At 37.2% G+C, this 21,667-nt stretch overlaps 1 protein-coding gene across 13 annotated transcripts; it reads right to left on the minus strand.

Annotated features, from left to right (window-relative positions):
* Positions 1-3,049: 3,049 nt before the first annotated feature.
* On the minus strand, positions 3,050-21,510 carry RSRC2 (arginine and serine rich coiled-coil 2). 13 transcript variants are annotated; one of them, XR_004353105.1, is made up of 13 exons: positions 21,367-21,505; positions 19,636-19,721; positions 17,842-17,946; positions 17,128-17,284; positions 15,544-15,587; positions 14,662-14,739; positions 12,876-13,066; positions 12,111-12,314; positions 10,599-10,721; positions 8,172-8,251; positions 7,001-7,233; positions 6,519-6,608; positions 3,050-4,034 (listed from the first exon to the last, which is right to left on the minus strand). XR_004353105.1 is itself a non-coding variant. In XM_032654024.1 (12 exons), exons 5-12 carry the CDS (start codon positions 14,667-14,669, stop codon positions 3,855-3,857), a joined length of 1,131 nt encoding a protein of 376 aa, XP_032509915.1. In that variant the 5' UTR covers positions 14,670-14,739; positions 15,544-15,587; positions 17,128-17,284; positions 17,842-17,946; positions 21,367-21,500; the 3' UTR covers positions 3,050-3,854. The 13 variants fall into 13 exon arrangements, 7 of the variants coding, with proteins under 7 accessions (XP_032509915.1, XP_032509918.1, XP_032509914.1 ...); XR_004353107.1 differs by lacking the exons at positions 17,842-17,946; positions 19,636-19,721 and adding an exon at positions 9,766-9,847 and having other exon boundaries at positions 12,876-13,088; positions 21,367-21,503; XM_032654024.1 differs by lacking the exon at positions 19,636-19,721 and having other exon boundaries at positions 12,876-13,088; positions 21,367-21,500.
* Positions 21,511-21,667: the final 157 nt, after the last annotated feature.

Consider the following 21,667-nt stretch of genomic DNA (forward strand, 5'->3'; position numbering starts at 1 on the left):
GCTGAAGCTGCATAATAGGCGGGCCAGTCCTGTGAGACTACAACTCCCAGAATGCAATGGTGTCTCTTATACCCACTTCTGTGGTTGCTCGGGAGCAAGGCATGCTGGATATGGGTTTCTAATCGACTGTTAACTCATTGTTTGCATTGCATACTGGGATTGATCCTTTTTAATGTGAAGAAAGCCAAACTACATCAGATCGTGTTACAACAATATGAGTTGTCTCTTACGCATTTAAGGCTGCAAAAAATCAGAGCACGATGTACGGCTTATCACAGATCCTGGTGAATAAGGAACTCCAGTTTTGCCACAGACTACCGTTGTGATCTTGGAGAAGCTACTTTAGTTTACTGGGCTTGTTTCACTTTGTCATGAAGAACTAGCTTGACCTTAGATTATTTTAGATTTGTCTGTTGCAGCTTTTGGTGATTTCTCTCCTTCAATCACTCATTCATTCAATAACATTTATTTACCGAGTTCTATGTGCCAGGCACTGTTCTAGGAGCTGAGGGTGTAAGAGTGAGCAAACTAGAGAAGTTCCTGCTTTCATAGAGGGTACAGGCTAGCAAAAGAAAGAAACAAAAAATAAACATACATGTTCCCGCTCTTGGGTCAAAGTGGATGTTGATGGGTATTCATCATATTAATAAATAGATATGTGAAATAAAAACAGGAATGGATATGTAAAAAAATTGACATTTCTGTGGGAGTCAGTGGATGGAAGAACTGAGGTTTGAACTGAATTATGAAGTGTTAGGAGGGCAAAGTTGGTGGTATGGGGGGTGGAATTAAGAGTCCTAGTCTGAAGAAATGGCGTGTAGAACGAAAAGGCAGAGTGGACCAAAATGAGGCTGGAACATTAGGCAAGTACTCACCATATTAGGGACATTGTCTCCACCTCCAAACTGGCAAGTCATTTCAACATTTTAAACAAGTGGTGGGTCTATGACCCACAAATTTTCATTTTGGTAAGATGGTCCTGATGGCATGATAGGAAAAGGACTGGTGATGGAGCAAACGTAGAATTCCAAATCTAGTAGACTGATAGATTTTTGTAATAAGATCAACAAATGTTAGCTTGGATTAGGATAGTGGCAATAGTGAAGGGTTGATATTTAATAGAGAATATTTAAAAGATAAAATTAAAGCAACAGAGATAACTGAAGGTTTGTATATAGGGAATGAGAGAAAAGGGTGGTGAATTATTTGCCAGGATTCTGACTTAAGAAACTGGTTAAATAAGTGATCATTTGAGATAGAGAAAAAAATCATTTGATGTTGACCAGGTTTGGGAGTAAAGGGTGAGTTCCATTTTGGCTATGTGGTACCTTGAGGCAATTTTATCCTTATAAACAATTTTATCCGTATATAACTCTAGTTAGGTAAGTAACTAGAGTAGTGGAAGAAATTTTTGAAGCTCTAGTATATTGAAGGTAAAATTTTCGGGCTCAGTGGAGGTGTATATTACACAGATATTTGGCTAAGCTCCAAAGAGGATTGAACTAAAGATTAGCATTTGGCTGGTTCAAATTTTTATGGAAAGTAAATACAAAGATGATAGAGAATGAGACTGCATAGTGAAGAACAGAGTGGGAAGGAAGTCTAGGACTGAGCCCTAGAGGGCTGGGATTTAGGATGAGACAACTACAGAAACTGATGCACAGCCAGTGGGAGAACTAGGAGAGGGCCCCTGAGAAACTATATTTAAGTATATACTTAAATCATCTTTTGGCCATGAAATTAACTTGGAATGATATATAATACAACTTAATTTCTGCTTCTATCTCCTTCTACCAACCTACTATAGTATTTTTCTAATTTAATCACCATCAATGATCACCCAAATTGGAAACATCATCTTTGAATTTTCTTATCCTCCAAGCCAGTTGCTCTCACAAAGCTCATCAAAACCTTGCCTCAAATAGTGTGGTCTTGTCTTACTACCATGTCTTGAAAGAATCTCCTGGACAGCAACTTATGTTCCCGTCGCATACAAGAGTAAAGCCCAAAACATCCATGGTGGAGTACCAGGCTTTGGACACGGAAAGCACAGTAACAGCCAGAAAAAAGGGGGAAAAAAGTTTTAAGCATATAAATGCTTCCCTACAAACTCATTTCAAATTGAGCCAAGCAGTTAACTGTCCCCCACCCCCAGGATTCCAATAATTGCTTCATAAAATTTAATTATGCAAATTGCAATTACCTATATGCCTCCCTCTAAATCTGCATTGTCCAGGATGGTTTCCCCTGGCTGTATGTAGCTATTAATAACTTTAAATATGACTAGTCCCAACTGGGATGTTAAAATGTAAAATACCCCCTGGATTTCAAAAACAAGCATGCAAGTAAGAATGTAAAATCTCTACTAAGAATACTGATTACCTAACAATTATTTTAGACATACTAAATGAATCCATACTAAATGAATCAAAATTAGTTTCCTGTTTAAAATTAGCTATAAAAATTCTTTAAATTACTAAATGAGTACAGGATGGACCATATCATTCATCGTGTATGGCCAGCTCCTAAAATACCACAGAAAAACACAGGAAGCAGTTCAATGTGTGCTTTTCATATCCACACTGCATTACAGGCCCCCAATCATTCTTTTTTCCCCCAAAAACACTCTTAATGAAACAGATTTCAGAAGGTACAGCTCACCAGGAAAATGTGAATTTGGGATGACTCCAAAGTGAAAAACCATGGTGTTATTTCCTCAGAAACTTGACTTTGTTGCTGAAGCATTAAGAGCCATCTCTCCCCAAAATAATTGTGCTCTGGGAAAACCAAACATTTACCAAAACACATTAAGCAGTCTTCCCTTGTGCTACTACATTGTGGAGATGTTTTTCAAAGGATTTTTCCAGTGAAAGCTAAAAATTATGAATTTGTTGTAATGAAAGCAAATGAAGTACAAGTTCTGTAGTCCCCTCCTTCCACCAGAACTATGCCCTAAATTTAATCAATTTAGTGACAAAGTTGTTTTCTGTTTTAGTACTTCAGGTTAGACAATTCAAAAGGGATAATGAGGAAAGGGCATACAAAGAACTTGTTATAAGGCACTTTATTAAAATAAAAGTGCTTACATCCCTTTAATGTATTAATCTATTTCCTGAATAACATAATGGAATATTTAACAAATACTGTACACCAGTTCTGTCCCTTATAATAGTAGGAAAACAGTATTATTTTACTAAGTTTTTTCACTCCTCCCAACTTCCTTTTACATTTTTGCTCACCATGGTATTGCCTATAGCATAATTCTTAAAAAAAAAAAAAACAACGGAATTTCTAGCCAGTGTCTTCCACTAGAAATTGCAAAATGCTACAGAAACCATAAGACAAATTCAAATAAGAATTCCAGGTAACTTAAATTAACACGAGTTTTGAGAAAACCATTTTTATTATCATCACCACCCAGCCTATTTGTGCTGGATTATGTACCAAATGGCCAGATCTTCTAAAGAACATCTACATAACATTTCTTTCATGTTTCAAGAGATGAAAATAACTGTACAAGGTTAAGTACAAAAGTACACAAGACAGTGGACACCAAAAATCCATGTATGAGATTTTATCCCATCTGCAGCTTTTATATATTTGAAAAGTAGAATTCATTAACTAAAAAATATTGTCCTTCTATAGTCCTGTCAAGTTTAATGGAAGCGGGTTTAACCTGATTACAACACTAACACCAGTATCACTGATCTGATATTTACAAAAAATCATATTTTTCAATAAATTAAAGTCAATGCAACACCCATGCAAGCTAGAATGCCAGCTGTTTGGTGAACAAGGACCTGACATCAGAACCAGAAGTCTATAAAAGTCCCAAGTATAAAGTGTGATTTTCTTCAAACTGTGTCCATTCCTCGCATCGATGATGTAAAACCCAATCCCATTCCTCTTTGTGTGTGGGTTTGTGATCTTGCCATTTCATACTGAGCGTCTAGATTTCTGAATACTTCTTCCTGCTGTTTCAATGTCTTGTAACTTTCTTCATCAACGGAGCTACATCCAGCTTCATCTTCACTCTAAATAACAGACACAAAATATACTATTAAAATGAATTCACTTAGGAATAAAAAGTGCTTCTCTCCCTTAAGAAGTACTACTACATCACATTTTTGCAGTACATATTTGACCTCACTTAGCTTCCATTCATTCATTCAGCACCTATGGAATTCAAGGCAATGTTCATTCTAGGTACTGGGATAGAGCAGGACATAACAAAAATCATTCAGTGGGCCCAAGAAAGAACATGTAGAACAGGCCAGGGACTTCCCTGGGGGTGCAGTGGTTAAGAATCCACGTGCCAATGCAGGGGACAAGGGTTCAAGCCCTGGTCTGGGAAGATCCCACATGCCATGGAGCAACTGAGCCCGTGCGACACGACTACTGAAGCCCACGCTCCACAACGAGAAGCCACTGCAATGAGAAGCCTGCATCCCGCTGCGAAGAGTAGCCCCCGCTCGTGGCAACTAGAGAAAGCCCGCGTGCAGCAATGAAGACCCAATGCAGCCAAAAATAAATAAAGCATCTAGGGAAAAGTGAAGGAGAAAATGGGGATGGAGTTTAAACCAAATATCCCTTCAATGAAAAACCAACTCCCTTAGTAATAACCAATATCTGAACATTTGTCGACCTTACCAGGTTGTTGTGTAAAACCTAAAACCTTCCTTGGGACTTCCCTGGTAGTCCAGTGGCTAAGACTCTGTGCTCCCAATGCAGGGGACCTGGGTTCAGCCCCCTGGTCAGGGAACTAAATCCCACATGCTGCAGCTAAGAGTTCGCATGCCGCAACTAAAAGATCCCGCTTGCTGCAACTAAGACCTGGCACAGCCAAATTAATTATTTTTTTAAAAACCCACAAAAAAACTCAAACAAAACACTTCCTTGAAAAAAATTAAGAAAGTCCAACCCCATACCAAGTATAGTTAACCTTAAATGGGCATTTTTTCTTTTTATACATCTTTATTGGAGTATAACTGCTTTACGATGTTGTGTTAGTTTCTGCTGTATAACAAAGTGAATCATCCATATGCATACATATATCCCCATATCCCCTCCTTCCTGAGCCTCCCTCCCACCCTCCCTATCCCACTCCTCTAGGGCATCACAAAGCACCAAACTTATCTACCTGTGCTTTGCAGCAGCTTCTCACTAGCCATCCATTTTACATATGGTAGTGTATGTATGTTAATGCCACTCTCTCACTACGTCCCAGCCTCCCCTACCCCCACCCACCCCATGTCCTCAAGTCCGTTTGCAACGTCTACATCTTTATTCCTGCCCTACCACTAGGTTCATCAGTACCAATTTTTAGATTTCATATATATGCGTTAGCATATGGTATTTTTCTTTTTCTGACTTACTTCACTCTGTATGACACACTCTAGTTCCATCCACCTCACTACAAATAACTGTTTCATTCCCTTTTATGGCTGAGTAATATTCCATTTAAATGGGCAATTTAATTAATTAATTTTTGGGGGGGCATGTTGGGTCACTGTTACTGCATGCAGGGTAGCAGCGAGCGGGGGCTACTCTTCTTTGTGGTGCGCAGGCTTCTCTTGTTGTGGAGCACAGTGCGTGGGCTTCAGTAGTTGTGGCACACGGGCTTAGTTGCTCTGCGGCATGTGGGATCTTCCTGGACCAGGGATTGAACCCCTGTCCCCTGCATTGGTAGGCAGATTCTTATCCATTGTGCTACCAGGGAAGCCCTAAACGGGCATTTTTAAAAGCAAATTAATTCCTTTTTACAATTTTTTTTTTTAAATTTACTAAGAAAAGCTTATGATTTTGAACAAGGTTTGCTTAAGGCATAAACACGCAGTAACAATCAACAACTGTTTTATTTCTTATGTTTTGGCCATGCTGCACAGCATGTGGGATCTTTGTTCCCCGACCAGGGATTGAACCCACATCCCCTACAATGGAAGTGTGGGGTCTTAACCACTGGAGCTTCAGGGAAGTCCCTCAACAAATGTTTTAATCAAATTTAACAATTTGGGGCTTCCCTGGTGGCGCAGTGGTTGAGAATCTGCCTAATGCAGGGGACACGGGTTCAAGCCCTGGTCCGGGAGGATCCCACATGCTGTGGAGCAACTAGGCCCGTGAGCCACAACTACTGAGCCTGCGCGTCTGGAGCCTGTGCTCCGCAATGAGAGGCCGCGACAGTGAGAGGCCCGCGCACCGCGATGAAGAGTCGCCCCCACTTGCCACAACCAGAGAAAGCCCTCGCACAGAAATGAAGACCCAACACAGCAAAAACAAATAAATAAATAAACTCCTACCCCCAACATCTCCTTAAAAAAAAAATTTTTTTTAACAATTTGTATTGTTGACTAGTGATAATTTATTGGTTAATTCTGTGAAGTTAATGTAGAGAACACAAATGAAAGAGCACTAGAAAGTACCCAGAGATGACACATCACTGAAATAATGTTTAAGTTGAGAACCAAGTTACCCTAAAAATATAAAATAACATAAACTTTATTACAAAGTGTATAACTCACCTTAATACCCATTAATTTCCTAAATTTGACATTTTGGTCCTTGTTTCCGAAATTCAATTTCTCCCATATTTCAGCAGACTGGGATTTGTCCTGTTAAAAAAACAATGAATTTTTAGCATATGTAAAATTTAAATACCTTGTATTATGATACTAGATCTTCCCATAATATAGTCTTAGTAGAAAAACAATAGCATTTATGGCATTCCACCAATGGAATTTATAATCACCTTAATAATATGAAAAAAAAATCTAAGCTAAGGAACCAACTCTTTCCCCTTAATAAATGTAGGGCAATATTGGTTTTCTCTGAAAGCCTGACTTAGATCGTGCATTTTCCCCCCCAGAATTAATAATTGCAGCAAATTAAATTATTCCAGTCAGGCTCTCAGAAGAAAGATAAACCCAAACTAATCTTTTCCAATCCAAGTTTGTTTTTCTAAGCTGAGGAATCAATGACAAAAAAGGAGAATAAGAGAACTTACTCCTTCTTTCTTGCCTTGCCAAAGCATTTTCCTTTTTTTCTCTTGTTCAGCAAATTTCATTGGATTCACAGCTGCTGGGTTGTAATAGCTAGGTACAGCTATTCCGGTCTCTGCCAAAGCTTTAGCCTGCAAGGCTGCCATCTGAGCTGCCATAGCTATCTGAGGAGTTACTTGTGTTCCTGATGCCAATAGGGCAGCAACATTGAGAACAGAACCTCCGGTAGCTGCAGCTGCTGAAGAGGAAATAAGTATGGATTTTAACCAAAACAAACCTCCTAATTTACAGTAATACATTATTTATATATAAGAGCTACTAATCTGCAAAAAAGCAGAATATTTTCACCAAATAGAAAATGACTGTGTTAAGCTTATAAAGCAATAACATTTTAGCAAATATTAATGTATTCATCACTAGACATTTCTGTATATGATCCCTTATATATACTTAAAGTTCACTTACTTCTGAGGATAAAGGGAATCCTGCAAATAGGATAAAGGTGTATGATTTCAATGGAAATGAACTAGTGACTGTCGCTAAACTTTTAATACATTGACTTTTCTTTGTATGGTTCTTTATAGCTCACAAAACAATCTCACAACATCTAATCTGAAACTCACAAGAAACATTTAAAACTATTTAACAGGTATTATACACACTTATCATACTAGGCCCAAGTCCTATAAAAGTTAAGTGCCAGGTCTGTTACTTCTACCTTCCAGATTACATTTCATACAGGATCTCTCTGATCACCTTTAAATCATCCACAGGCAGTGTGTCTGTGTTATGCCTAAAACTTGATTTTTAATAGTAAGACATAATACATACTCCAGTTCATCATCTTTAATAAACTGCATTTCCAAAATCATAACTAAAAGACATATGCAGTGATGGCTAAACTGCTACATGAACAAGAATAGTCACTATTCACTTTTCAAAATTATCTACATTGACCAAATCAGAAATACAGTGCAAAAAAAGTTTTATGAGGTACAAAAGTAACACTAAAAATAACATGTTCCCAATTCAATTAGTAATTTACAGCATACTGATCTACAGCATACTGACGGGTAGAAGGGATCACACATGATTCTCTTCCTATTACTTTTCCTGAACTTTTCAAATGTTCTATAAATACTGCCATACTTCCATAATAAAGAAAACAAAAATTACCTGCAGCTATTTCCTGTTGTTTTTGTTTTTCAACCATTTCCTTTTCTCGCTGTTCCTGTAATTTCTTTGCCCTTTCCAACCTGTCAAAGACAATTTAAATAAATAAAAATATCAATATATAAAGCCAACATTTATCTCTTTATGTATACATATGTAGGCATAAAACACTTTATATAGAATTTTAAATAAATTTAATACCTTCCCCAAATTGATATCTGCATGTGGGAAAAAAAGCAATCATTCTTAAGATGGTATCAGTCACAATTAGATAATATTTCACTACTGGTTTAAAACATTTTTAATTTCACTGAATAGCCAACAACTCTAGTAGCTTTTATATACAGTTCCCACAGTCATTAAAATGGTTATGAGATAAAAGTTATTCAATCTTCATCAGTGCTGGTTACAGGAGAAGGATAAAATTAAATCTTGCAAATTGAGACATTGAGAAAACATATTGAAAGCTGAGTAAATCTTAGGGTACATGCAATAATTTATAGAACTACCTAAATGCTTCTTAAGGGAGGCCGATACAGGATTAAGGCCAATCAAAGCATGCAAATGATTTTTATATAAACAGACTTTATTAGTCTCTAAATCAGTGAAAATTAAAAAGCCAAAAATAAAATTTAAAAAAGGGCAAGCAAACCCTGCCATTCTCTATAATCTAATAAAACGGGGGGAAAAAACCTAAATATTAGAAAATTACTATTAGGAGGTAAAGAAATTATTAGCAAAGGAACTGAAAACGTGAAACACAAATTCATCCCCAAAAACGAATTCTGATTCACACTGAATTCACCACTGAATACACACACTAAACAAAATGTGCTGTCAAGTAGGTATCTATCTGGTATATCACAAATGGTAAGTAATGTTATCTTCACAGTGAGTTCCTGAAAGAGAAAGCCCTTTTCTTCCAAAGATTTCTTGATTTACCAATCATAAGTTAAACACCACCCTCTCCCTCCTCTATAGTATAAAGGGGCAAGGATTGGGGAAAAAGTTTCTTGGGGGAGGGGAGCAGTGGGCACTACAGGTAAAATACAGTAGTAGAAAATTGACATTTGCTTTAACAATTGTCATAATTCACATAAAAGGATAACAATCTATAATTTTGTTCCCTTCTATTGAGCACACATGAAAGAAAGACAAGTAGTACAGCCTTGAATTTGTCCTAATCAGAAAGAAGTTTCTGATTAGGATTAATGTTAAAACATAGGTTCATAAATAAAAGTATTTCCAAAGCAGTTTTAAAAATTGTCATCTGAAAATCACTAAGTAGACTAAATTAAAGTTTTAGATGCTAGTTATAGATTCAACTTTAGTATAATCCAAAATTTTAAATACAATAAACTTAAGAGTAAACAAGAATAAACTTTAGGGCTTAAAAAAATTCATGATCAAAGTTAATGGACCATTCTTTATAAATTAGTTCAGATATTGTAGAAAATTATTTCCTAATTCTGTTGATTTTAGTTTCAGTAAGAAAGTAACTGACAGCTACTGGCTGTATATTTTAAGTGGCCACTGCAGGTTTGGAATCAATACCATTCACTAAGGTGAATGGAATGGAGAAGGGGTGAGCTCACACCTTTGCTGCTGCTGCTGTTCAGCTGGAGTTTCTGCCAGGCTGGGTTCACAGGGCAGCAGCCCATCAGGTTACATTGTGATAACTGTATTTTTGTAATGAAAAAAAAATACAAACTCAATTTCATAAAAAAAAAAAAATCAAAATCAAAAGATTTTAGTTTTTTAGAATATGGGAAAACCTGCAAACAAGGGCTTGGATTTTACTTTACTTCTTGCCTCTATGAGGCAGTTCTTTCAATGGTTTTGCAGATTTCGGTTAGACAGCCCTGCTGTGTGTGGTCCCACAATCACCCATCTTTGAAACATTAGAAAATTTAAAAATACAATGATCTTCCTATGCTATCACAGCAGTAAAAACTTTAAGATCAAATGAACTGGCTTATTATTCGCCACCTTCAAAATAGGAAAACTACTGACAGAATTCTACTTATTGTTTCAGAGACTTTTCTTAAGGAAGAACAAAGAAGGTAAAGACAAAGCAGTTTTAGATGCAAAATTAACAGTTATTAGATCACATTTAAGATTTTTTAAAAAGTTCCAATGGCCAACTGAAAATATTCGAGTCTAGACTTGAGAAAAATGAATTAGTTAATCATGAAGAAAAAAGAGAAACTGTTGAAGAAATACTCTTTCCAGTTGTGCAAATAAGCAAATTAAAGATGGGAATTAACAAACCACTTAATACAGTTCTGTATCACAAAACTGCCACAGTAGTTATGGCTAGATTTAATTATTTGAATTATCCTCTGAAAGCATTCATTTGGTCCACACAATTGAATATCTACCTCAAGATGAAAAGGAGAAAAAAATGTATTGAATAAAAAATATACACACCTCCTAGCTAAAGCTTCTTGTGCATCCATTGCTGTGTTTCTGCCTCGGAAAGGAGGTGGGCTAGGAGTTCGGCTTAAACTTCTGCTAAATCTTCTCGGTTTTTCAATTCTCTTCTTTCTATCTCTTTAATAAATCATATTTTACATGTCTCAGTATGGCCAAGTAATAATTATTTTATTGAATCAAAATAAATTACAGTTACATAGTTCAATAAAAATTAAACTGGTCTAGGAAATATATTTTGAACCCCTTCCATTCCACCTCTGTTGTACACCTTCCATAGGCACACCAAGTTCCTTGTATATAAGACTAGTTTCTATAAATTCACTTAACCATCCCTGTTTCAGATGGACATTTAGGTTGTTTCCAATCTTTTGCTATTACACCCAATGTTGCAAACGCTAGACTTGTACGTTAGTCATTTTACACTTGTGTAAGTCAATAGGTAGGATAAATTCCTACTAGTGGGATTGATAAGTTAAATGGTCCTAGTATTCTAATGTACAATGAATTAACTTGTAAATGTTTTCAAAAATATAAATCACGAAAACAAAATTAGAATTAAAAATAGTCATTGATTAGAATAAAAGGTATCAGTGGTTAAAACTAGAAATGCCATAAATAATGACCTGAATTGCCCAAATGGTGATTAAAAAAAAACAAAAACAGGGCTTTCCTGGTGGCGCAGCGGTTGGGAGTCCGCCTGCCGATGCAGGGGACACGGGTTCGTGCCCCGGTCCCGGAAGATCCGACATGCCGCAGAGCGGCTGGGTCCATGAGCCATGGCCGCTAAGCCTGCGCGTCCGGAGCCTGTGCTCCGCAACGGGAGAGGCCACAACACTGAGAGGCCCGCGTACCGCAAAAAAACACAAAAACCAAAAACCAAAAAACAATGGTAATTAATGGTGAAATTACCATTTACTTTAGATTGACTATATCGCCTAACTGGTAAAGTTCAATTTAGGCAACTATTACACACTAAAACCAATGATTAAAAACTGAAAAAATGATCAAACAAGTGACAAACCAAGTTATTATAAGCCAAAGTACACTTTTACCCATATTTCATTCTTTTAGACTATTTGACTTAATGAACAATAAATTAACAAAGAAGCTTTCACATTAACTTTATTACCAGTATCTGTGAATACAGATATAACACACTATTAGTAACTAATATTAGTAGAGAATAAACATATTCTCTGAATATTTATAATTAAATGCTCTTTATTGTATTTCCCGCCTAAACAAATCAAAATTTCCTTCCAATCAAGACAAGTGTGAATTTATAAGCTCATCTTTCTGAGTATCTGAGAGAGTATAACCAGTACGGTGGATTAAGCACACGTACTGACTTTGCTTTCAGATGCATTTGGAACCAGGTCCCAGCTTTACTATTTAAGAACTGTATGATGTTGGGCTTCTTGAGCAAGTTACTTAACCTTTCTAAGCCTGACTGAACAGACCCTGTGAGGGGTCTGTTTGATTTTATTCAAGATGATGAATACCTACCGACTTCTACTCCTTGTCCTACTCCTGCTTCTACTCCTATGTCTGTGTCTTGATCTTGAGCGGGAACGAGATCGGATCCGACGTTTTCTCTCCCTGCTTCTGGATCGTGATTTCTTCCTCTCTCTGCTTCTGGATCTTGACTTTTTCCGCTCCCTACTCCTGGATCTTGACTTCTTCCGCTCTCTGCTCCTACTACGATGACGCCTGAAATTCAAGTACATAAATTTGTAGTTACTTACAGGGAACACAATAAACTGGTAATGTCAAAAAAGCAATGTTTCCTACCCCAATTTAAGATTCTGTTTAATAGCCTGAAGTCTACTGCTGAACCAAACTATTTCTAAGAGTAACAATCAAGTTATTCTACTACTGAAAATTTTTGACCAAATCTGATACCACACACATATTCCCCACAGAAATCCGCAAAGTATGTTGCGGACACTGGTTTCCTAAAACACAACAAAAAAGCCACAAAAATTTGAACCATGACCCATTTCTCAAAAATCTTTTAACCCATACCTAAATAAAACCTAGACTAGAGTTCAGCAGCAAACGAATCCTGCACCAGCAATGTAAAAGGATTATGATATTGGCAAACTATATAAACATAATTCAGCAAAAATTTTTTCACTGTGACAGACAACTCAGAAAGTTAAAAATACCAATTTTCTAGCTAAGATTTTTTTGGGTGTTGCTCCATTAATGCAAACCTTTATGTAACTTAGGAATTCTTTAGAAGGCATTAACTTAGGAAAAACTACTTACCTTTCACGAGACCTAGACCTTGAATGACTTCTGCCTCTTGATGACTTTCTTTCTTTGCGTTTGTGTCTGTCCTCACCATTTTCAGATGAATTTAGCCGCTCTCTTCCTTTATCAGAAGAATGCTCTTTGTCATTATGTTCCTCAGACTTGTGTTTCTTAGAGGATTTATCTTTGGATTCATGTCTTCTTGCCTGTTTTAAGAAGAAGTTGGTTCTTTCAGGAAAATAGTGCAACAAAGAGAGTTAGTATGGGTATCAGTAGCAAAAATGTTGTGATGCAACATTAGTAACCTTAGGAGTGTGTGGCAAATTTAAAAAAAGATCTAGTTTCACATCACCCAAATGTTGCAGATGTATATTACTAATTTTACTTTTTCTTTATAAACCCCCCCAAATGCAGTTTCCACCCCCAAATACTTTCAATACCACAATCAAAACAATAACTTTCAATGTCAATAATATCGAAAAACCACTATTTCAGAAAAAGAGGAATCCCTGATGTTTCTTTTATCTAAGAGGGAAGTACACATGTATCAAAGTTTTTTCAATTTTCCAACAAACCTTTTAGAGAAACAGACACGTATATACAACAACTTCTAAATCCAGAGTACATAATATTAAGTTTTAAAAGTTAACAATAACGAAGATAAGGACACAAAGAAATGCACCAGAAAAATGCATTTCCAATTAGGTAACTAAGTAAAATTAATCTAAGTATTAATATCTTCTAGCAACTTCAAATTACTTTACACGAAGTTAAGTGTCCTTTTTATAGCTATACTGCCACATCCTTTCTTAAAGACGGCTCTTGATTTTTCTCCCAATCCTAAACTGTGAAGCAATCACTTTTCATCTTGCAATATCCCAACAGGCTTGGAGTTCTATTACACTTCATGTACCTAGGGTAGAAAATGGCAACCATATCTGTTTTAATTTTTATGAAATCAAACTAGGTGTAACACAATTAATCCCTCTACCATTATATAATACATACTTCGCCCATATTCTGAACGATTATAAAAACCAAGGCTTTTGCTTTCACAACATATGCATTCAGAGACTGAGCTAAATTAATTGTATGATCAAGTCTCCATCCTACACTCACATACTGAATTAGGAAGTGCTAAACATTTGATTTCCCCCCATTAAGATTTGTCAAATCCATCTTGTAGCTAAAGCTTAAAATCCTGGACATTTCAGAATCACAATTTTAAAGCTGGAAGGAAACTCAGATCTTCTAATTCCCCCTACTTTATATATGACTAAATTAAGATCTAAAGTCACAAAGCTACATATTAGGAGAGTTGAACCCAGACCCCATATTCTTCTGACACCCAGGGCACCGTTTTCCACCACAACAGGACTTAACTCATGCTTCCCAGAATAGACCTTAGCACATATTTCCTTCCGCTCAAGATTAACTTTTCTTAAAAACAAAAAGCTTAGTCAAACATTTTAGAACATGCATGGTGATACATCAGAAAAGGATCATAGTCTGTAATTTATTATTTTGCAGAAAAGTAAGAGACCTGGAGACACAGCTAAATTTTAGTTTCAATGCCAGTTCTCCATATGAGCTTATAAAAGACTATTTCCTTGATTTTGCCATATGGTGGCAAACTGGAAAATCTTTAAGTGGTTATTAAGCTTGCAAAAGTTTCAGTTTATTTCAAACCAGCTTTCCAAACATAACATTACTATTATTATTTTTTAAAAAAACCATTAAAACCCTTAACTGATTTAAGATATACTTAAGGGAAATAGGAGTTTGAATGACTAATAGTTACCTTATCATGAAGTAGGCTTATTATTTTGCTATCTGAGTCTGCAGCGTCTTCAGTTCAGTCTCTTCGCGCATTAGCACGCTGAGTATGATTTATTATAGAAATGTTATCATGTGAGCTAAACAAAATAGTCATTTTCACAAAAACTCTCCTAAATTAAAATTTAACAGAGCTTCCATTAGGGGAAGAGGTGAAGTCCCTGCCCACAGTGGTTTAAGGAGTCCCTTGCCCAGCCCCCATGAGACTCTTCTCCTCCCTTTTTGGCTTCTACTTCTGCTCTTCCTTTGTTGGCTCATTCCTTGTCTTCTCAGGTGGGCAAGTTAACTCCTCTGCAATACAGCTGCTGCCTTTCTTTATCCTCAAGTTTTGTGTCACCGCCATCTTTCCAGCAGTCCCTCACTGACACTTTTATTTCAAAATTCAATACTATTCTTAGGGAATCAAACTAGTTTACTAATGAAAAGGACTCTCATTATCTTCCATAAAGAAAAAGTAGCCCATAGATATCTAAAAGTATTGCTACTTAAAGATGATTGCGATTTAAAAGTCCTGAGCAGTTGTCAGGCATGAAGAGACTCGGGACCTCAGATTAATGGAAGCTCTGTGTGACAGGCCTAAAAAACCAGTTATATTCTTCATATGAAATTTTTATTGTGAATATTTTCACAACATAACATTAATAGTTTTTGAATGAACTTTTCATATAAACATCTATCTTCTTGAAAAATGATGAATCCAAATCATGCTTATTTTATAACTGAATTAAACCTTTTAAATTTCAAGTTTTGGTACTTACCTTGACAGTATCATATATTCACACAAACATTTCTACCAGATACTTTACAAGTATTCTAAAGTGCCTATTCACTACAAAGTGTTAATTACCTCTTTGCTTCTGCTCCGGCTCCTGTGTTTTCTTCCTTCATTATCTGTGAACACACAAAAATTCACCATAAATAATGGTACAGAAACACCTCAAACACAAATTCCAAAACTCATACAAAGAACATTTCTGGCCACTTGCCTAACTAATCTATTTACTAGTCAAACTCTAAAGACTATTTTTTTATGGCAGGGGTGGGATTATTCTACTACAGTAATACTTCATGTATCTGAAATAAATCAAGCAATCTGAGCAAACCAGAATATAATCAAATAAGTAAGCAAAAAAAGTTCCACAAGTCCATGTTCCATGACATATGACAAACAGAGTTTGTCTTTCAGGTGGTCACAGATTCTTTTTTTTTTGCGGTACGCGGGCCTCTCACTGTTGTGGCCTCTCCCGTTGCGGAGCACAGGCTCCAGACGCACAGGCTCCGCGGCACGAAGGATCCTCCCGGACCGGGGCATGAACCTGTGTCCCCTGCATCGGCAGGCAGACTCTCAACCACTGCGCCAACCAGGGAAGCCCCTATCACAGATTCTCTATATTTTACAAAACATTCTGTCCAGTTCATCTTGCTTCCTATTACATAGCAAACTTATAAAGGGTCTTAATAGAGGAAAACAATTAAGAACAAAAGGAGCAAAGAATGCAAGAGAAAACAAACAGGTTGAATTATATTTGGAGTCTTTTAAGTAGTCAAAAAGATGTTACAGTTTAGAAAAATTCCCATTAAAAAGTAGTTATGATACTGTACAGTTTCAAACATATACATAAAAATTACACTTGAACCATTTTGTAGATGGACTATCTGTGGGTGCAACGGATAAATAACCAGAGTCCAGGTCTTGAAACTTTTTAACTCATTTCTATTCTATCTCTCTTTTAACTACTTAAGTATTGATTCATTAGCAATACATCATGCTTTCTATGCCACATCAGTCTAGTTAAAAAAAATGCTCTAAATAAAGAGCATTTCAAAACACTAAAAACTATTGCTTTCAGAAATATTTTAACATTAAAAAGAAAACCAAGGTTAAAAATGTTCTTGTGGGCTTCCCTGGTGGCCCAGTGGTTGAGAGTCCGCCTGCCGATGCAGGGGACACGGGTTCGTGCCCTGGTTCGGGAGGATCCCACATGCTGCGGAGCAGCTGGGCCCATGAGCCATGGCCGCTAAGCCTGCGCATCTGGAGCCTATGCTCCGCAATGGGAGAGGCCACAACAGTGAGAGGCCCACGTGGTGCAAAAAAAAAAAAAAAAAAAAAAAAAAAAAAAGCTCTTGTAACTTACATCAAAGATGTTAAGTAAGTTCAGAATATACCACTGCCCAGACTACATCTTTCAAAATATTGTTTTGCCTATGTTGAAAGGATAAAATTTGAACATCTGAGGGATAACAGTTATTGTGACACAAATTTAAGCATACATTCTGTCTTTGACAAGTTATAAAATTCCTGTATTAGGACATTTGTATTCCTCATAATTGAAAAATGCTCCAGAAAATTCCCAATGCACTTTTCACTATCCATTTCTCAATGGGAAGAACACATATTAATTACATCAGTAAACTTATGTCTTACACATACCTGACTTTCGTTTTCTTTCTCTTGACCTTGATCGTGATCTTGAATAATGATGTTTTGAGGCTCTGGGAGAAACAGATACATCGGACTGCTCTTTTTTCTTATCTCTATCTGGGGATGTCTTTTCTGGGGCTAGTCCATCTCGTTCTGTATCACTAGCCTAAAAGTTTAAAGAAAAATGGTTATAAATTCTTAACTGCACTTAAAATGTTTCCAATTACTTAAAAGAGTGAGAAGGGAGGAAAGATAGTTATCCTTGAGTTTTACAAAATTAAAAAATAAAGAAAGTCAAGAAATCAGAAGAACTGATTTTCAAGTAGCTAAATATGCTTTGTACTTGCTAAGTAGGCCTGAATAAATTGAAATAACAATAAATAAACTGACTAACCCAATACCAGAGACACATGTAACTGAATGGATACATCTTTATTTTTTTTAATCATTATTTGTATAACTTTCAAAACATTGGGGGAAGGGGAAAATAGGGCTTCAAGTATCTCCATTAAGTATTCAAGCAGAGAAAATAGTCCATTTTAGATCTATGAATTCATTTAGTTGACTTTACCAATACTTGTATTTTAAATTAGCATAAAGAGGCATTTAAAAATGAGCTGTTAAAGGTTAAAAAGACCTAAGACTGTAAAATCTTAAAAAGCAAAGAGAATGCTTCTAGAATATTATTAAAAAAAAAAAAAAAACAACAGAAAATTAACTTACCTATCTGAGAACCCAATCTTAATTTCATTAACCCTCTTTAATGAAAGCCCCTTGGCACAGTGCTGCTGCAAAATATGGTCTGCCTCTCCTCACATATGCTCTGGGCTATGGAAACATTAAGTTGTTTCTGCTTTAAAGCATTTTATAAGTTATCACAATATAAATTTAAAAAAATTAAAATAGTCAAGAGTACACACTCTTTCCCAAAGACCTGATTTACCTAGGAGAGTAGGTTCCTTCATTAAATTGATTTAAATGAGTCATAGAGGGACTTACCTGGTGGTGCGGTGGTTAAGAATCTGCCTGCCAAAGCAGGGGACATGGGTTCGAGCCCTGGTCCAGGAAGATCAAACATGCAACGGAACAACTAAGCCCGTGCACCACAACTACTAAGCCTGTGCTCTACAGCCCGTGAGTCACAACTACTGAGCCCGCGTGCCTAAATCCAGTGCTCCGGAACAAGAGAACCCACCGCAATGAGAAGCCTGCGCACTGCAACGAAGAGTAGCCCCCACTCTGCGCAACTAGAGAAAGCCCTTGCGCAGCACCAAAGACCCGAAGCATCAATCAATCAATCAATGATAAGTTTATTAAAAAAAAAAAAAGAGTCATAGAAAAAAAGCTTCAAGGAGAAACTAAAACCTAAATGTTCTCCTGAGTGAAATTCTGATAAAAGGCAGGGAAAACAGTTTCCGTAATATGTGGAAGGTGGACGTTGGCAACCCATCTAACCAGAGAGGAAATACAAAAATAGTCAATACCCCCAGGGAGTTGATTACTTACCACATGAGTTAGCAAAGTATCACCCTTGAGCTAAGAATGACTTTTACATTTTTAAAAGGGTTGTTAAAACAAGCAAGCAAGGAATGTGACAGAGACTGTATGTTGCACATGGTCCACAATGCCTAAAATATCTACTAACTTGCTCTTTACAGAAAAAAGATCTGGATTGGGTAAATAGTGAATATACTATACATTTTCAGCAGGAGAAATAATCACATGATAATGAACTTCTTCCTTTAGGAAGATTAGTCCAGAAAACAAACACCAAGTAAACTAAATGGGGAGTACTTTAACAAATGAAGTGTGAGACGTCACATTATTTTAACAACTATTTTCTGATGGTCAAAAATGCACCTAACTCGATGTTAGACTTTAGGAATAAAATAATAAATTAAAAGGAAAGGATTTACAGGTTAGTTAGGATGAAAGACATATTATAGGATGAAACACCTAATTACTGGGGAGGCCCATTCCAGCACACATGCTTCTCTATGTATGGGTGATCTCTGGAATCATAAAATTTTTGTGCAGAAAGGCTCTCATCTCTTAGAATCAAGCTCAACTTTCTCATTTCACAGATGAGATCCAGCAACATTAGCTGACTCACGTAAGATGGTACTCTCTTTGCTGTCTAATATTATAATACATGACACTATATCACACAACTAAAGATGATTCTGATTTTCACAACTGACATTGGTCATTTTCTTTTACTCTTGTTCTCATCACTATTCTTTTTTCTTTTGGGGCCTCACTGTGCGGCACGTGGATCTTAGTTCCCCGACCATGGATGCAGCCCGTGCCCCCTGCAATGGAAGCGTGGAGTCTTAACCACTGGACCACCAGGGAAGTCCTCATCACTATTCTTTTTTTTTTTAATTTAATTTTTTTATACAGCAGATTATTAGTTATCCATTTTATACATCTTAGTGTATGTATGTCAATCCCCTCATCACTATTCTTAAGGATTATTTCTGACAGGTCTGTGATGTGCTGTGTTGGTAAACTTACACTTAGTAAAATGCCCTTAAGGGAAGGCACTCTGTAAAACGGGCTAATAACTCACACAGAACAGCCATTTTCATCTGTAAAACACACTACAGGACAAAAACAAAAACCATCGTATCACTAAACAGATGTGAATAATAGGGGGCCACTTAGCTCACCCGAAGCTTTTATTTCCTTGAGAATATATTATAGTAGAATAACAAAAATATCCAAATAAAATCGAGTATTAAAACTTCTCTGAAAATATCTAAGATTTCAATTTAGTACGGACCTATGTGTAAATCTTAAATGCTAACTGCAAAAAGGCCCTTCACTCTACCATTTTCTCTATTAGAAAAACACCACGGTTTCTTAAAATTCACTTCTTTAAAACCCCAATGGCACTCAAGACATAGTATAAGAATTTTTTCCAGTGCAAAGACGGCACATTGGACTTAATACTAGGCCACATCTCGAGGGGATCGTCTTTTTATTGAACAAGGCGCTGCAGAAACGAAGGTCTGAATTTTTTTTTGAATATTTGAGCCCAAGTAAAATAATACTGTTCTTTCAAGTAGATTAAGAAGCCCAAAGCACTAGTTAAACAAAAAAATGTTTAAATAGATTATGTGCCCAACTGTTTGAACAAGGATTCCAAATCGGTTATCAAAAACCCGGTTCTAAATCAAATCAATTAGGTATGGGGGCGCGGGTGGGAGGGGCAGACAATTTCTACTTCCAGATACCCCAATGATCGGATGAGTACGAGTTTTTCGTTATTCTTAACAGTCCTATTTATTTTAGTCCTATTTATCTTCGAAAACGAGAAAACACAACTTTTTAGTCAATGGAAAAGAATGCAAAATGTTTGCATTTTTCTTGTGACCGGATAAGTAAAATGAAGTAATCACACAATAATGCGATCCATCAGGATTGGGCATCTTATAACCAAAGCAGGCTTAATTTCTCAGAAAACGTAATTTAAGAACTGTAGCTTTCATTTAAAATTTAACGGGCCTATGAAGGGCTCTTAAATTTAAAGTAACAATGCCAATGTTAGGGCTTTGATTATGTTTCTCGAAACCTTCAAAATGATTACATCAGGAGCCACTTCGGAAACGGAGCCAGTCAGAATTCGTAGCTCCAAAGACTTCTCATTAAGTCGAATTTTTACTCCCTTCGAGAAACACGTTCCCTAGATGCTTACTAAGGAATAAACTAAGGTTTACACGGACGTTCACCCTAACCGAAATTATGCAGCTAGAATCATCTCACTGAGCGTAGGCAAAATAATCGCTACAAGACCGCTTGCTCTCTTCTCACGTTCTACCTCTTACAGGCACCTCCTTTTTGACCCCATACTTTTCAGAGACGACCCCTGATCCCTTTTCTCTCTTCCCCAGCCCTTTCCCACCGCGAACATAAATGCCCAAGCCCTAACGAAACTCAATATTAATCACCAACCAGGGTGAGTAAGCAAAACTGGAGTCAGTTCTGTGGGACAAAAGGAACATAAAACTGGGAAAGACACGAGGAAAGTTCTGGAAGAAAAGACACTCCCTGCGGCTCCCCACCCCCATCGACACCGCCTTCTTTCCCCCTCCCTACGGCAGCCATGATGGCGGGCGCAGAAGAAGGCCGCGGCGCCATCTTGTCCACACACTAGCCCCGACAACAGCTCTGGGAGCCGTTCATCCCTTCTTTGCAGAGCAGCAAAAAAATATGCCTGACTTTAAACTCAGATTCGGCACCTACCGCCATAGTCCAGAGTCCTGGCCGCTACGGCGGCACCTCCACTTGCCGCTCTCCACAGTACCGGCCGCCTAAACGCTTCGCAACACTGAAATCGCTCCCGCGAGAGACCCGGATGGCACAAAAGGGCTAAGACCCGGCGCGTCGCACAGCTTGCTGGGAGGAAAAGGGGTGGTGATAAGAGTTTCTGTAGCAACGCGGTTCGACGGTGATTGGTTGTTCTTTGGAAGGGGGGTTGTGAGGTCGGGGAGGGGGGCGGGGCCTAGAACACACCCTAGAATGCGCAGCCTGGATATCGGAATGG

Source organism: Phocoena sinus, chromosome 14 (genome assembly GCF_008692025.1).
Source record: "Phocoena sinus isolate mPhoSin1 chromosome 14, mPhoSin1.pri, whole genome shotgun sequence".
NCBI classification, from domain to species: domain Eukaryota; kingdom Metazoa; phylum Chordata; class Mammalia; order Artiodactyla; family Phocoenidae; genus Phocoena; species Phocoena sinus.

Coding starts and splice junctions, on each gene's coding strand:
- RSRC2 (XM_032654020.1), bottom strand. Junction 13,067..15,543: donor GCCGGAGCAGAAGCAAAGAG/GTAATTAACACT, acceptor TTCTTAAAACAG/GCAAGAAGACATGAATCCAA. Junction 8,252..10,598: donor CAAGAAGCTTTAGCTAGGAG/GTGTGTATATTT, acceptor TGTCTTTGACAG/GTTGGAAAGGGCAAAGAAAT.